The 15,302-nt window shown below is 40.1% G+C and overlaps 1 protein-coding gene across 3 annotated transcripts in view; it reads left to right on the top strand.

Annotated features, from left to right (window-relative positions):
* The window catches only part of LOC135164913 (neuronal acetylcholine receptor subunit alpha-7), a 135,263-nt gene that overhangs the window by 102,802 nt on the left and 17,159 nt on the right, over positions 1 to 15,302 (top strand). Inside the window, exon 9 of one of the 3 annotated variants that reach the window (XM_064125701.1) lies at positions 225 to 311. The exons of the other annotated variants lie outside the window; for them this stretch is intronic. Within the exon in view, the coding sequence (XP_063981771.1) occupies positions 225 to 311 (87 nt within the window). The remainder of the gene's footprint in view (positions 1 to 224; positions 312 to 15,302) is intronic. 3 annotated transcript variants of the gene reach the window in all.

Here is a 15,302-nt window from a genome sequence, read left to right as displayed (position 1 = left end):
GAGTGGTTATTTATGCCTCCACATGCTGGAGTCTCTAGCTTAATTCATCACCGCGGAGACAACCAGATCATCAACTGTAATTATTTAAATATTGTGAATGACCTAGTGAAGACTTCTCTCGATGTTGCTCATAAAAATAATCACAATCATCATAAACATTAAACTGTTTCTCATTTCACCACAACAGCACTCACTCCAGGGCAATGGTCAAAATATTGTTTCAGGAGTGACCATTTTGCTATCGCTCACGGTGTTCCTGAATCTTGTTGCTGAGACCCTGCCACAGGTCTCCGACGCAATACCCTTGTTAGGTACAGAGAGTTTTATTTCTAAAAAACAGGAAATTATCTTGCATTGACGAGCAGCAATAATTAACTATTCGTTACTGTCATGAAATATTGTTTGTTGTCGGATGAGTCGAGTCCCGCGTGTACTGAGAGTATTGATATTTTTTTTGAGAATTGTGTGTGCATGCAGTGACGTTTACTTTTGACTGGGGAAATATTTTTTCCAGAAGATGAGAAATGGAGAATCTCGCGCGGCTTCGAATCAAATCCGCCATGACTCTGTGATGCAATCCTCCATTTTTCTCCGGAAATACGCGCCGGATGGAGCAGAAGAAAAGATATGGAATAGGTAGATTTGCAGAAAGAAAGCTAGGAAAATGCGAACGTGCCGGTGCATGAGGAAGTTTGAGGTTTTCCGTTGGTGTTCAGACGTCACGGGAAATAAAAGTTTTGTGGTTGTGAAAATGCGCTCGAATATGACCCATTGGGGGGAGGAGAAAAAAAAATAATTGAAAAATGAGTTTTATCTTTATATAGTTTAGCTTTTGCAAATGTAAAACATGGAAATGTTATCCGAAATAGTCATGTTTATAATATTTTTTCATTTCAATTGGAAAGTTTACAACTTTGATTTTGAAGCTAAAAGTCCAGGGTTCTCATTGAAAGCTGAAAACACGAAGGATCAGACGGCGAATTGCAACGTACCGTTGTTTTTCCCGTGATATCGAACGTCGGGAGGGTCGTAAAATGAAATGAATTCGCCAGTATCCATAACTATTATTTTTCTCTCCGCGTCGTTCAGTGCACCCATCCACTCCTGTTCAGTTTTGTCACAGAGGCAATGAAGTTTCACTGTTCACTAGTCTGTCAGGTGGGTTGAATTATGGTGGAATTCTGGTGGTTAACAACACCCGAATATAGTCGAATGCACTCTTGGAAAGCTATTTTTCAATGCTGATAACGATGGAGCAGTCGTACTCAATCACTTCGGGATTGTTCATATACGGAGTTTAATGCAATTTAGGGGTGTTCCAGAGTGGATTAAGGGTTCATTATCATGAGAATCGCAAATATTTCATTTATATCCTGTGAAGCTTATCGGACGATCATTCAGTGTATTAAATTAGTTTCGATAATCAAGGTAGATTAATTTAGAAGCTTAATGAGTGGTGAAATTATTTCATTGAATGAGGAATTTATTGAATGACGATAATTAAAATTTAAAATTAATGCAACATTTGGCTTGAAAATTCTTCTTTGACGTGACTTCCATTCAATCTTTTATGCTCAAAAAAATGTCAACAAAAAAAGATATAATATAAAACAGGAACGGGTTAACAAGCGTCAGTCTTTCACGGCCCAACGCCATTCGCGGAGAGGAAATTAAGCTGGAATTTAACATCTGGTTTTGTGACCCGGTTGAAGGGACACAGTATAATAGAAACATAATTTTGTAATTATTCGCGCCGTTTACGTCCCCTTTTATTTGTTTTCAACGGCTTTACTTGTGAATGGTACTTCGTGGAGACAGTTGCATCGCCTCTACTCTAAATATTCATGGTTGTATTTTATAACCCCCCATCAAGTTGAAAAAGGGGATGAATGTTATGCTCTCCTTAAGAGGAGAGTTTTTACTATTTTTTTGTAAATTCGTATAAGGGCTATTTTTTATGATGTTCCGTGATATTTTGTTTTACGGGGTGTTGAAGTTTCAACTAAAGTTCTTGCCATGCTCAACATCTATTCAAGTCTTTCATGATTCCATGAATACAAAGTTTTACGCTGTTCGAAATTTTTTGTTCAAATTTATTTGAAGATGCTTCTGATCATAACTTCCCAGGCATTTTCAACTCTTGGAAAATAACTATTCAAATGCCCGTAGGGAATGCTTGAGAGTTGTGGGAACGACTGATTTATTGAAAAAATTATAAACTTATGGAATATTCACGAGCATTTGTTTTCATATTGAGCTGTTCTGCGAAACATGCGGTCTTCATGGGAATAATAATAAATGATAAAAATAGAGATTGGAATTAGGAGTGACGTTTAATTGAAAAAATCGCAGTATTGTAATTTCTGACGACGATTTCATTTTTCAAATGAACCTGAGAACATAAACTTCATTGAATATTTCACGGAGTGAATGGTAATGAAGGAGGCATAAGTCCTTGTTGGAGAACAAGTCTTTTTCATCCTCTTCGCGATTGTTTTCCTAGCCAACTATTAATCGCAGACAAAAAAATATTTAAAAGTTTTTTTTTGCTCCATCCGCTGAGAGAATGGACGATTCATGTCATGGCGATGTGTGTTGTTGTAGCGAGAAAGCAATCAGATAGCCGGAAACAGGAGATCAAAAAACTAACGACTGACAAAGAGCCAATTCAAGCTGCAGTTTCATTCGCTTCAAAATAGGGCAGATGACCGCAGGTGAATCGGGGGAAAATTATCGTCAACCGTCGATTGTGAATGCCAACGGAAAAAAAGAGAATAGACTGCGGTTGAAGCCGCGATGACCGTTCAATTGAATTATCTAAAAAGTCGTTTCCAAGTCAAATTGGGAGAAAGTGAATTATGTGGCATCATTGGTGGCGATGACATTCTTATCGGGACATGCGGTATTTATCGAGTTTTGTGATTGCTTGTGTGAGAGACGCGGATGATGAATTTGTTCGGCTCTCTCTATAATTTTTAGACTATGGAATCATGCGAAGATGTCCATCGCGGAAGTGTGCAATTCTCTGGCACGTGTCGACAGCTCTTATTCGAGTTGTTTATTGCATCGCAATTAGCACAATCAAGTCCACATTTTCTTCAGAAAAATCCGAATTTTAGGAACTTGGACTTGAAAAAATTGCCCTCTAGTTTTCAACTTGAGTTAAGATAGTCTTTGTTTCGTGAATAACTCCCTGGAAATCAAAACTTTTCTTTCCTTGTGAACAAGAAGAACTGAGTATTCCCACCGAAACAGAGACAATTTTCCCTCGCGCCGGGGGTACTTCACACCAAACTCCGAGATTCCCTCTCGAAAAAAAAAACATCTTTGAATACATGAATTCCAGGACGTCGCCAAGGGTGGTCTGGCTCATCTCCTCTCACCCGACTGATTTTCAAACAAATTATCAACGGTTCCGTACCCCAGAACTTTCTCGCAAACTCCTTCATCGTCGAAGAAAGTGTGAAACTGCTCTGAAAATCGGATATGAGGGACCCGAATATTCTGTCCCCAGGACCAACGGAAGACATCGACCCAAGTGGTATCCTTTGATCCAGAAGAATGTTTCCCATAGGAAAATGTAAGAATTCCGGTGGAACTAAAGCACAAAGAAAATTCTTTCGCAAATCCCTTTTCAATAAAAAAATTACTTCTTTTAAGCAGGAAAAATCGCGTTATATCCGCAAGATTGATGAATATAAATCAAATAAAATTATTTCTATCCAACAAATGGGTTTAACACGACCCCCAGTATTGACACAAACTCAATCATATTTTTTAAAATCTCTCTTTGAAACATGATCCAATTAACTTGATTAAAATCAGACAAATAGTTAATTTGGCTTCAGTGAATCGATCATTCGCCACAATTGAGCAATCCCCACAAGGCAATGCCAAATAGTCGCTCTTCCTGAGATAAACAAAGAAAAAAAATTCAAATAAACAATTTTATTCAATTCAAATGCATCATTCCTCTCGGTGCACCCTCGACAGTCAGCAGCAGCAGTTGAAATAAATTCAACCCCCTGAATAATCAAGCTCTCCGCCGATTGCTTTTGCAACACGTTCGCACGAGGTAGGAGGACAGGTGCTCCACAGTCGAGCCTAGAAAAAAGTGAAAAACCTGAGAGTTCCCAGGCAGAAGTGCAGCCAGTGCAAACGAGAAAAAAGTCATCTTGAGAGAGTATGTGGGCAAAAAAAAGGCGCCACATTTTCCCCGCGTGGTTGTCCCCAGTGTACGTAGTGGAGTATCGAACGTTTCACCAATCACACGGACGCAATAAAAGAGTTCATTGTGAAGTAAACAGAATCGATCTTGACTGGGTAACTTTATGCCGAAGTACTAGGCGTACACACAAGTCACGTGCAGATAACAATTTTTTTTGTCTGACGTTAAGAGCCTATCGCCTGTGTTTGCCCTCCCGTATCCTACATAAGACATGAGACTGCACGATTTTCTGGGACTGCAGTTCGCCAGTGGCTTTCACGTTTATTCGACAGAAAGAAATTGTTTTTATTTTATTTATTGTCACACCATCCACCGAAAATGCGTGTGGGATATTTCATGTGAATTCCACGTGATTGTGCGTGACATTAAAATTTTTCATTGTCTTTCACGTTTTAATAGTAAAAAGTAAGAGGGACAAGAAATTGAGAGATTACCTTCCGCCCAGGGATGTTTTTCGGCCCATAAAATAGTGATTACTATCCATTTAAAATCTAGGTCGATCGGTGAATATCCTAAACCGATCGAAGCGATGTAAAATAACAATAAAATTCTTTTTTGTTTACATGGAATAACCCACATGCATTCAGCTGCCTGAGCCATCACTTTTTAAAGAGCTAAAATGGCCCGTAAAACCAATCTAATGCCCCGAGAACTTTCCCATTCCCTGGAAAAATTTTCTTTTTTTTCATTTTTCAAACTCTCTCCGACTGGCTCTTACAGCTCCATCCTCTCTCGATAGTTCTTCGCAGTTGCAATTCTGTTGTGAGACTCGGGTCATTCACATCGATTCGCGGAGGAGATTTAAAATCACGGAGGGGAGATGGAGCACAGTTGTACGCCCAACGGCTACATCCTAGGATTTTCATACCCAAGAGGATGAAACGTACGTTTCTCGAGAGCTACTCCACACGCTGGAGATGTTTAAATTCATCTTACGTAGATGCGCCACGTCAAGCATCATCCGATGAGTACTTGGGACAGTTATTGGCAAAAATAGTCGATTGGTAGCGTCTTGGGCAGGGGATAATCGCCTTCGAAGGGTTCTGTACTTCTTTTCAAAACAAAGTTGAAGAAATTGGGAAGATTTTCAAGATGTTCTGAGTGGCCTTGAACGTACGAAAGGAAAAATTCTATCAAAAAGAGAAATGTAGAAAAATTATGTACTAAGCATTGTTAATGGAGCCCAATGTGACGCCTTCGTGCGAAACTGGTTTCCCGGACTCCAATAAAATCGACTAAAAGAAGAAATCCCTCACCCCTTAGCCGCGTAAAAATATAACAATCAAGAATATCCTTTGACGAATAAATTGATTTTTCCATCCCACAAAATTGAGGGAAAAATCTACTATTCACGCTGCCGTGAATTGGTTAACTGGAAATTTCGCATTCCGCATCGAATACAATAAAAATGTATAGCACTGTATCACGCATGGATAGATTGAGTGGGGAGTATTGAGCGTTGTTCATCAAATTGCAAAATCCAAATAAGTATTTCAAGGTGGAAAAAAAAAAATATTGAAAGTCGGAGGATGAAATCGATATGCGGCGGCCGATGCCGAGTGGTTGCGCTTCTACGATGGACATTCATGGATTCACAGTAATTACTCCCAATCGCGATTGGAACAATCGAAATTGGGATCAAAGTTCGATTCGCCTGGGTGTAGGGAAAATAGGGTAGAGTGGAGGGCTGGGTGGGGTGAGAAATTGGGGCGCAGAGCAGATTGAAAGTTGAAAACACACGGCCAGACTATTGCCATCCTCGTGAAAGGGCATTAAATTCTCAATCACGTATTGTTATTCTCATATTTTTAGTTAACTTCTGTCCTCTCGCATTATGTTTTACTGTCCTTTAAAAAATTATTCTCGCTACTTTCTCACACCTATGCCTATATTTTCAGCATTTTTTCGTTCACATAGTCGTATGTCTCGGCTGTTGCTTCACTGTCGCTTATGTGCTACTCTTCAAATTAAATATACTTGTATCAGCATCAGCGTGTATATCGTGTGGATAAAATATTTTTGGGTAATATTGAAATAATAATGAATATTGAGATTAATTCGCTTGGTATGGATGGTGAACAATAAACACATATGCACGCACGAGTTTTCATAAATCATGGATTTTAAATGGATTTTGAGAGTTTATGTGTTCTTCAGTGATAAATATTTACTGTTCCAGACCGTTGATGAGTTCTCAGGGTATTCTCTGATAATTAACGTGCATTATGATTAAGATATACCGATGTGCAGCACCCAAGTGCCGCTCTAAACGATTAAAAATATTCTGATATTCACAGTTGAGTATGCAATACACAGTGTCAAGGGGATTCCTGTGTAGTTGAAATTTCTGGCTTCCAGATATTTTACACAGGTCACAGTAGAGAATGCAACTCAGAGGGGGTATGATCGTGGCCATTGCACGTGGTTACATCGAGAGCTTAAGGGGGATCTATACGCATTGTAAGCCCAGAGTTTCCGAGCTTTCGGAACACCATGAAAGTCCCGGTATTACGAAACACTAACGCAGGGCGCCGGAGGGGGAGTTGGGGTGAAGGGGATGAATCTCTCTGAGGCATAACCGATACTAATTTTTCTGTGCGCCGTTGTACAGAAACGCAGATGGGCGCTTGTCTATTATAGGAGCCAGTGGTGCGGCGTTAAATGCGGACAAGCTGCTGAAGCACTTCGGACAAGATGAGATGAAAATAAAATGAAAAAGAAAAATGAGGAAAAATGTGACGGTGGAGAGGTCATGACCCAGGGCTTTGCACTGCACGGAAAATATCGCCGATCCTTATCCCCCAGAAAATTCAATTTCACTGGTGCCAAAATTTATTCACTCACCGAGTTAAAATGAAATTTCTTGCTGCTGAAGGATGGAGATTGAAGGCTCTTGATACGAGGGCTGAGGATGGGTTCGCTGGAATTAATGGGGGACAATTGTTATTTCGGGCTTTCGGTTTCTTCAAAGGCAGGTGGGAATTCATTGGGAATTGAGCGGGAAAGAGAATGTTTCAGGAGGTAAAAAGGTAACGAGTGATTTTAGAAAACTCATGATCCTGACAGGACATGGATTTTTATTTATTTGAGTAGTAACTGCTTGGAGAGATAATGATTCCGAATTGATCTCCACATTGTGTATTAATCCTGACTATTCAGAGGGTAGTAAATTTCGTTGAAGGATCAAGTGAATGATTTTAAAATCCATGAAAATTAAAAATTTAAGAGGAAATTAACATTCCGATTTTTTTTTAATTAGAAACTTTTCCACCAACGCTCAGAGTTTCCCCCCTGGAATATTCCGAATAGCCCGAAGAACCTTCAATATCTCAGAAAATAATTGATGTCCAAAGTTTTCGAACTGCTGTCTTCGATCGGGAATCCCCTCTCGTTCCCCCCCAGCACTAAAAAATCGGGGGAAAAATTGGATGAACGTTGAACTCCAGCTATTAAATCTGCAAAGTTTATCTGTCATTTGTGCTAGTCATAACATTGAATGCGGCAATGAGTTTTCCAACTTGTTGGTCGACATAAACTCAAGGCAACAGAATCGCATAATGAAACAAGACAAGAGCAAATGCTCAACTGGAAGATACCACTCGGCGGTAATATGATATTTCAGGGTTAATTGCACACTCGAGTCCAAGGCTAATTACGATTCTCGAGAGTGACCAAGAGGGTTAAATGGTGTGAGTGTCGATGCGAGAGTCGAGTAAGACGGCTCCGAGTGCTCAACCCAGTCATAATGATGGTTGACCTTGTAACTGTTCTCCATAACTACAACCAGCAATAATTATACGTACGAAATACCTTCATACGATGTACACCAGCCACCGCCACTGGCCCATGATGAATCAGCCATTCAATTATCACTGGAATAATTAATTAATTTGGTATTTAATCGCCTGCTGATCTTCATTGAAACAGTTCAACGATGAGATTCCCGCTATTGTCGAGGATATGAGAAATAATTACCGATATTTTCAATCCACTGTCTTCCCTAGAATTAAAATCACTGCAACGAATCGGCGGAAGGGGGGGGGGGAACAAAAAAAAGTCCCCCGAGGACTGAGTAATCGGGCTTTCAGTCAATAAGAAATTTTAATTGACGTACGAGCGCATCGCACTTACCCTACTTTCTCGCCATCGATAATAGAAAATTACAATGAAAAGACGCGAAGGCCTCGCTATGCCAAAAGTCATTTCACGTACACCATTACGCCACTCTTGCATTATTTTTTCATCTCCGGTGTATTTTCAAACAATGAAGTTACTCACAATGCATAATACGGGTTGTTCCGATGCCAGTAGAGTGTGAAATTAAATAGAAACGGGGGAGGGTGGGCTTTAAAGTTGAAATTGAAAACTAGACTTCGCGAAATAAACAAGAAAACAAGAAATAGGGGGAAGTGAATACAATGAGGGAAAACGTCTCGACACGAGTCGTTCGCGTGGGGAATTTAGGGAGTCATGTCTGCGAGAAAATGTTGGAAAAAATGGGGGGGGGGGGGAGGGGGGGAAATAAATATCAACTGAAATTTTATAAATATTTGAGTCACATCGCTTGCACCTCTGCATGACTTACCGCCTCCTACTGTCTGTCTCTATTCCTTCATTTCATATTTCAGGCGATGCCATTTTACCTTCACCGCTCGCTTCCACATTTTTTTTTGAATTTATTTGATTACAGGGATCGTTAGTATTATTTTTTATAGACCGTAAGGGAATTATTCAGACACTATTTCATTTGGAAATTAAGGAAGTCATTGACAAATTGAGGTGCCGGGTGAGAGGCGTACGCCAAGAAATATTCGTTAAATATTTATTTCATAAAGGAAATGTAAATATCTATAGAATATATATTTATCGAGGGCGAGGATTTTTAGAGAGAACAGGGGCGATATTTCATTAGTGGCCATTCCACCCGGTCTTTGTGATACTGATAAAAAAAACAATAAAAAAAAATTCATGGCTGTACAGAATTAACAGAGGAATCTCTGTGAAATTGGAATTTACATCATTAGCCGAAAGCTGTGAATGAAGCCAGACTGATGGGAATTCAACTGATACATTTCTCTCATTTGACGACAAACAGAGATTACAATCGCTCTAGCACAACCGCAAGAACATTGTAGCCAAGGAGCTGGAGTACATTATAATGCCGTTTCATGCGTGAATTTCACGATGCATTGTACTGACATTGTTATTATTACTGTTCAGTCATACGATAACGTATGAATCCAGCTCGCTGCCTGCCCACATGACGAGTGTCACTCGGGGCTCGTGGTATTCCCTCTTTGAGTGGTTAGAATTATCATGCTGTGAAGAATAAAAGCCCAATGCGCATGCCGACTACTGACGACAATTTGTAAATTCCCTCAGTAATACACCATGTGAAATCAATCCACCCTTGGCATGAGGTAATGGCAGAAATAGCTGATACGTGGAAAATTCTGTTCGTTTGTGAATAAAAAATTGATCAAACACCATTCAAAAATTTATAGAACAATGAGAATTAAAACAATGGTACCGTTATCCCACCACGATAACCCATACATACGAATTTTCATCGTCAACGGGGATCCGATATCTCCTATTGTTCGAAAGAAATTGTAGTGTGATAAAATTCCCAACGATATCCATTTCACGGAAAAATTATTTGGTTTGAAGGTATCAATGACGGTAAAATCTCTAGCATAATAATCGGGTTTGAGAACAACTGCAGAATCTCGTGGAGTGGGCGACTAGGAAGGTACGAGGACTTGAATAATGCAGTGGAGCTGGTGGAGCTGCGATCACCACCGTCATTTGAATGCCAGACCAGAACGGATCAACTGACGTAGACCAGGAGGAACACGAGGAAACGTCCTTATTACCTCAGTACTGCTGTGAATTCCGGTGTTGAACGCACCGAGGGCCTTTTCTACTGGCGCTTTCACCGGAGAATGTGTTTAGTATTCCGTATATAAAAGCTCATCGTCGCTGGGTTGATCCTGCCTGAGTGACACGGAGGTCTAGAGTTTGCAGTTGTAATTCTGCAAACGGTGGCTCATTGTTAATAGTTCAGGAGGGCTTCTGTCGTAGTAAATTCTTCAACAATTTGTTGACAGAATGGAGAAACGGTTCCTTATTACGTCAGTGTTGAGAATTCCATCGATTAGAACTCATTATCCCAGAATATCACAAAGATAATTCTAGAGTTGTTGATTCATCGTTCGGGAGGAATTCCCTTCCAAGGTAGGCCCTCATAATTTATTGGCGGTTGCGATCGCAACTGTCGTTCAGGTCACAAATGTCACACCGACCGGATCAGAAGGTACATCCCACCGTGAACACGGGGAAACGTCGGTTCCTTATTACTTCAGTAGCGCGGTAAATTCCAGTGTTGAAGACGCCCAGGGCCCTTTCAACTCGTCCTTTCACCGGCGAACGTGTTTAATATCCCGTCACTGTAAGCGACGTATACCAACACATCTTCGTCGCTTGTCTCAAAGGCGTTAATGTCGTCCTCCTCTATCATCCCTTCTTCCTCAATTGCCTTATTTTCCAACGCAACATTCGCAATGCGCTGTGCAGAGCGATCGATCCATCTTCCTGGAGAGAGCTGGGAAAATGGAAAGGGCTCTGTACCACAGAAGACTCCAGGACTGTACGAGGTCGGTGGTAGCAGATGGTATGCCAAGACAATACAGAAAAGAATTTCCGAAGACCACGACAACAAGCGAACAGTGAAACAGACGCACAAGTACCCGATTTTCGATTTTAAGTCGTTATCACAGACTCTTCGATCTGCGGAGAGGTGAAACGTGTGGTTCAGAGTCACGTGTGGTGCTGCAGATTTGAAGTGGAAATGAAGAAAAAAGGGGGTGGAAGACTCGCTGCGATGGCCGATATGTAGGTCATACCTGATAACCTTCAATTGAAAAGCAATCAGGGAATGTATAGCCAGATCCTACGAAGATGGATATCACGAGTTCCTGCTAGCATCGAGTGGTGGATCAAGTGACAGATATTGCTCTCCTCAGTCAGTATATAATACTCAAGAAACCCTGGAAAAATTTCCAGGAAAATTTTCCTTGGAATATTGGAAATGTCACGAACCAATTTCCAAATAATTAGACAAAATAAACGGACAAATGTTCGAATAATCAATTCATTAGCTAACGCCTCTGTAACGGAATACTTCTTCACCAATTTCGCGAAAAACCGAAGAGTACCGGTGCGAAACAATCGAATGGGACTATTCGATTGAGTTAGACAGTGTGAATAAGTGGATAAGGACATTATGAGAAGTGAGAGCACCGGAAGACAGACGGACAAAGCGAAAGTAATCGCCGGAGCATCGATAATTTGTCAAGTGTCCTTAAGTGCACTTCCGCTAGGTTAATCCGCCCTACGATTCAACCCCAAACCCTATCCAACTATCGCACGGGTGGGGGAAGGGAATGGCTGCCCTATCCACGGGTATTTAGTTCGGCGGAGTGTGTTGGAGCGAAAGACGCTCTCCGTGGTAATAACTCGAAAGTGCGCACTCGAGCATCAAGCCTCGCTTAGTCGGCGACCAACTGCCGGAGCTTTTTATCGAAAATCAATTCTGGAAATAATTATCACTCGAAACAAACTGTAATTGAAAAGTAAAGCATTTAGAATTCATTATAATTCGATTTATAATTCGATTCGATTTTGTTTTTTCGACGTAGCCTGGGGGAATCGATGGGGACAATTTGTTCTGCTGATGAGGTAATCTCGCGGGAGTACTTCGAAATTTTCGAGTTAAATTCATTTAATTGTGCATACGTTAAACGAATTTCAACGGAATTCACCGGTGAAAATGCTGACTCTGGAGGGAATTTTTATTGTCTCCTTTAACTGAGTTATCAATACGTCTGTTATTCCCCGATTATTTCGACAAAAAAAAAACAATTTCACATTTTGACTCGCTACCAAAAGATAATGCGATACTGAGAAACGAATAATCCATATTGAACATTTCAGTTGTCGATTTAAGCGTTTAAACTGCACGTGTGTGTTATTACAACCGAAAATCCTCAGGGGAATGCACCTAAATACCTCGTGTTTTGGGTGGTAGAGTATATGCGTGTGATGTTGCAGGTGTTACGATCCTGCTGTCACAGACGGTGTTTTCGCTGCTGGTGGCCCACGTGTTGACGCGATCCTCCGAAGCGGTGCCGCTTATAGGTACCTAATATTCCAATCCATCCCATTGAGAGATAAATGATAACAACATTTTTTTCCTTCCATGCAGTGTTAGATAATTATTCAAGTTTCATGGAGAGTCGAATTGTAATTTTCAGGAGAGCAATATCACCCACACACACACGCACAGCACAAAATATTCCATAAAACTGTAATCCTTCCCAGAGCTGTAGAATTATTTAACAAATGACTACAAATCTTCCCACACTTTTCATTTATCTCTATCAGTCCGTTGATTTTTTTAACAAAATTCCCTGATGTGACGAAACAAGAAATATACAATTCAACAAACGGAGCTGGCCGAATCCTCGGGTTGTAAAAGCCCCGGGATTTGACCTACCGTTTCTCCGGGAATCCAGTGTCGTTCACTAATGCGACAGAGCTATATCCCACTGCCGCAAAAACCCTTTCCCAAACCCATACAAAAGTCGTTGTCCTTCTCAACAAACTCTGAGTTGCCCGCATTCCCCACGTTTTAGTCACTTTCGTACAAAATTCACTGAAAATCTGGTAACATTGCTCTAAACGGACAAAAGCATCTTGCGGTGGATGAGAATATCCACCAATCTGCCCAACCGGTTGACCACACTGGTTTAGTAAATTCATATAAATTTGAGAGAGAAATTTAATGCGAGAGAAAAATTTCGCCTAATGGACGCAGAGACTTGGAAAAAAATTACAACAAAAATCCAGGGGGGGGGGGGTGGTGAAATCCCCTCCTCAATTGCGGTCGAAAAAAGCACGAAGAAGATTCGTTAAATAATTTATTTCATTATTCATTTAATATAACTAGTTGGTCAACATTCATTTTTCGTGGTTTTTCACCATTATCTATCATATGAAGAACAAAAACGTGGTCATCTTCTAGATAATTTTTAGCCAATCAGTCTCTCCGCGTTAATATTGACCTGTATGAGGAAAATAATTGTTTAGATTAATCAAATAAATTGTTTTTGCATTTAGAAACATGAGAGCAATATTTCCAAAACCATTCGATCTCGAAATTTTCCCTCTGATTTCTTCATTCTCCTTCAAAGAAAATATAGTCATCAGACTACAGTTAATTTTCTGTCTCGCTTATTCACTCACCTCTGCCATAATATCAGTCTCTAATCTCCTATTACTTGCATAAACTAACAACTCTAAAATCAGCAATAACTCATGTGAATAAATTGCATGATTAAAGCGAAGTAATATTGTGCATCACTTCAGGCAAATTGAAGACTAATGGACATGAAGAACATCTCTATAACTCAGTGATCAACTGCGAAAGTATAATTAACTCGAAACGATAAAATTGTGATGAATAAAACTGTGAAAGTGTATAATTCTCCTATTGTCTAAGTGGTAGATAGTTGAAATATGGCTGTCTCATAGAGCGTGACAGCATCTTGCGTCTGGCTGGACCACACAAATGAAAGTATATGAATTAATACTCCCTAACTCTATCTCACGTATTGACTATCAATCGTTCATTGATGGAAGGAATTATTTATCGAAAAGGAAAAATGGGGGCTCCTGTACTAGGGGGCCATTTCTACGACAGTATCTATTTTTTCAAAGTGAAAAAAGATCGGGTTCGATATGACGATTTATCAAGAATTGAAAGACGATTTTTAAAGAGCCATTTTTTCACATTCAAATTTTGTTGACAGTAAATAAATCCTTCTATCGGTGCTCACTTGCACTGTCGCGCTGCGTTGTCTTCTCTTTGTCATCTGTTCATATTGAATCATTTTTTTTCGCAACCCTCACTCATACACTGATAGAAGCCATTATTTATTATCAACGAAAAAAATTGAATTCGCCGGAAATTCGAGCTGTAAAATTCACCTTCTCAAAATTTCCATTTAATAAATAACCGTACAATCATTGGCTCATCAGAAAAATTCAGTTATTCACATCAAACTCCGGTTTTTTTCAATAGTTATCAACAATCGGCGATCGTAAATAAATCCTCCTATCAATGTTGAATTCATGATTCATGACGCCTTGGCTTACTGCTTCTCAAGAGCTTGAGAATAAACAAATATGTCTAAGCATCGTAAATTATCATCACCCTCTCGACAGTGAGAAGATGTATGGTTTACTTGACGTTAATTTATTTCACCAACAGGAACATAATGACGGGTTTACCTGATAAATGAAACCTGTCAACGGTGCATATGCCAGAAGTCTCGAGTGTCACACGCTTTAGGTCACGATTCGCCAGGCAATATTCACGAATGCATTCGTCAGCGGTAAAAGAAATAAAAATGCGAGGAAAATCGATGAATTGTTCAATATAATTGATAATTTTAACGATATTATTTCATCATTTTATCGGATACCCAATGCAATTTGCACCGAAAAGGCTGTTAGTGTGAAATAAAATCGAATCACCCCTGGCAACTCGACTCGCCTTCATTCTCCGTTATCAAATAACTGTTGTGTATGGATATCACTATGCTACCATCAACAAAACGATCCACGCGAATACACTGTAATGCAGGTTGAGACAACACAAGAGCAGTAACCTATAGAGCATTGTGTTAGCATCGAGGGAAGCTAGCAATATCAACATCGTGCGCATATGCCCATGATATTCAGTAAGATTGATTGGCTCCCTCGAGACTGGTTCGAACCACTGACCAATTTCCCGCCGTCTGCTATTCTTCCGAGCTATGGACTGCTGCCAGTGAATTTACAACATTTCAAGGTTCAACTGCAAAGGGAGGGGGCTGAGGATACAATTGCACAGGCACTGGGAAATTCATTGGATTCGACGTGGATTTTTTCATGAAATTCTGTTGAAATTTTTCTCAATTCCCTTGGCATTCTAACAGAATTCAAAGGCGTTTCGGGAATTCCTCCATCA

The sequence above is a fragment of the Diachasmimorpha longicaudata genome, chromosome 7 (assembly GCF_034640455.1).
Source record: "Diachasmimorpha longicaudata isolate KC_UGA_2023 chromosome 7, iyDiaLong2, whole genome shotgun sequence".
NCBI lineage: Eukaryota > Metazoa > Arthropoda > Insecta > Hymenoptera > Braconidae > Diachasmimorpha > Diachasmimorpha longicaudata.
Note: the sequence above shows the minus strand (reverse complement) of the source record. Positions and strands in the feature narration are given on the sequence as shown.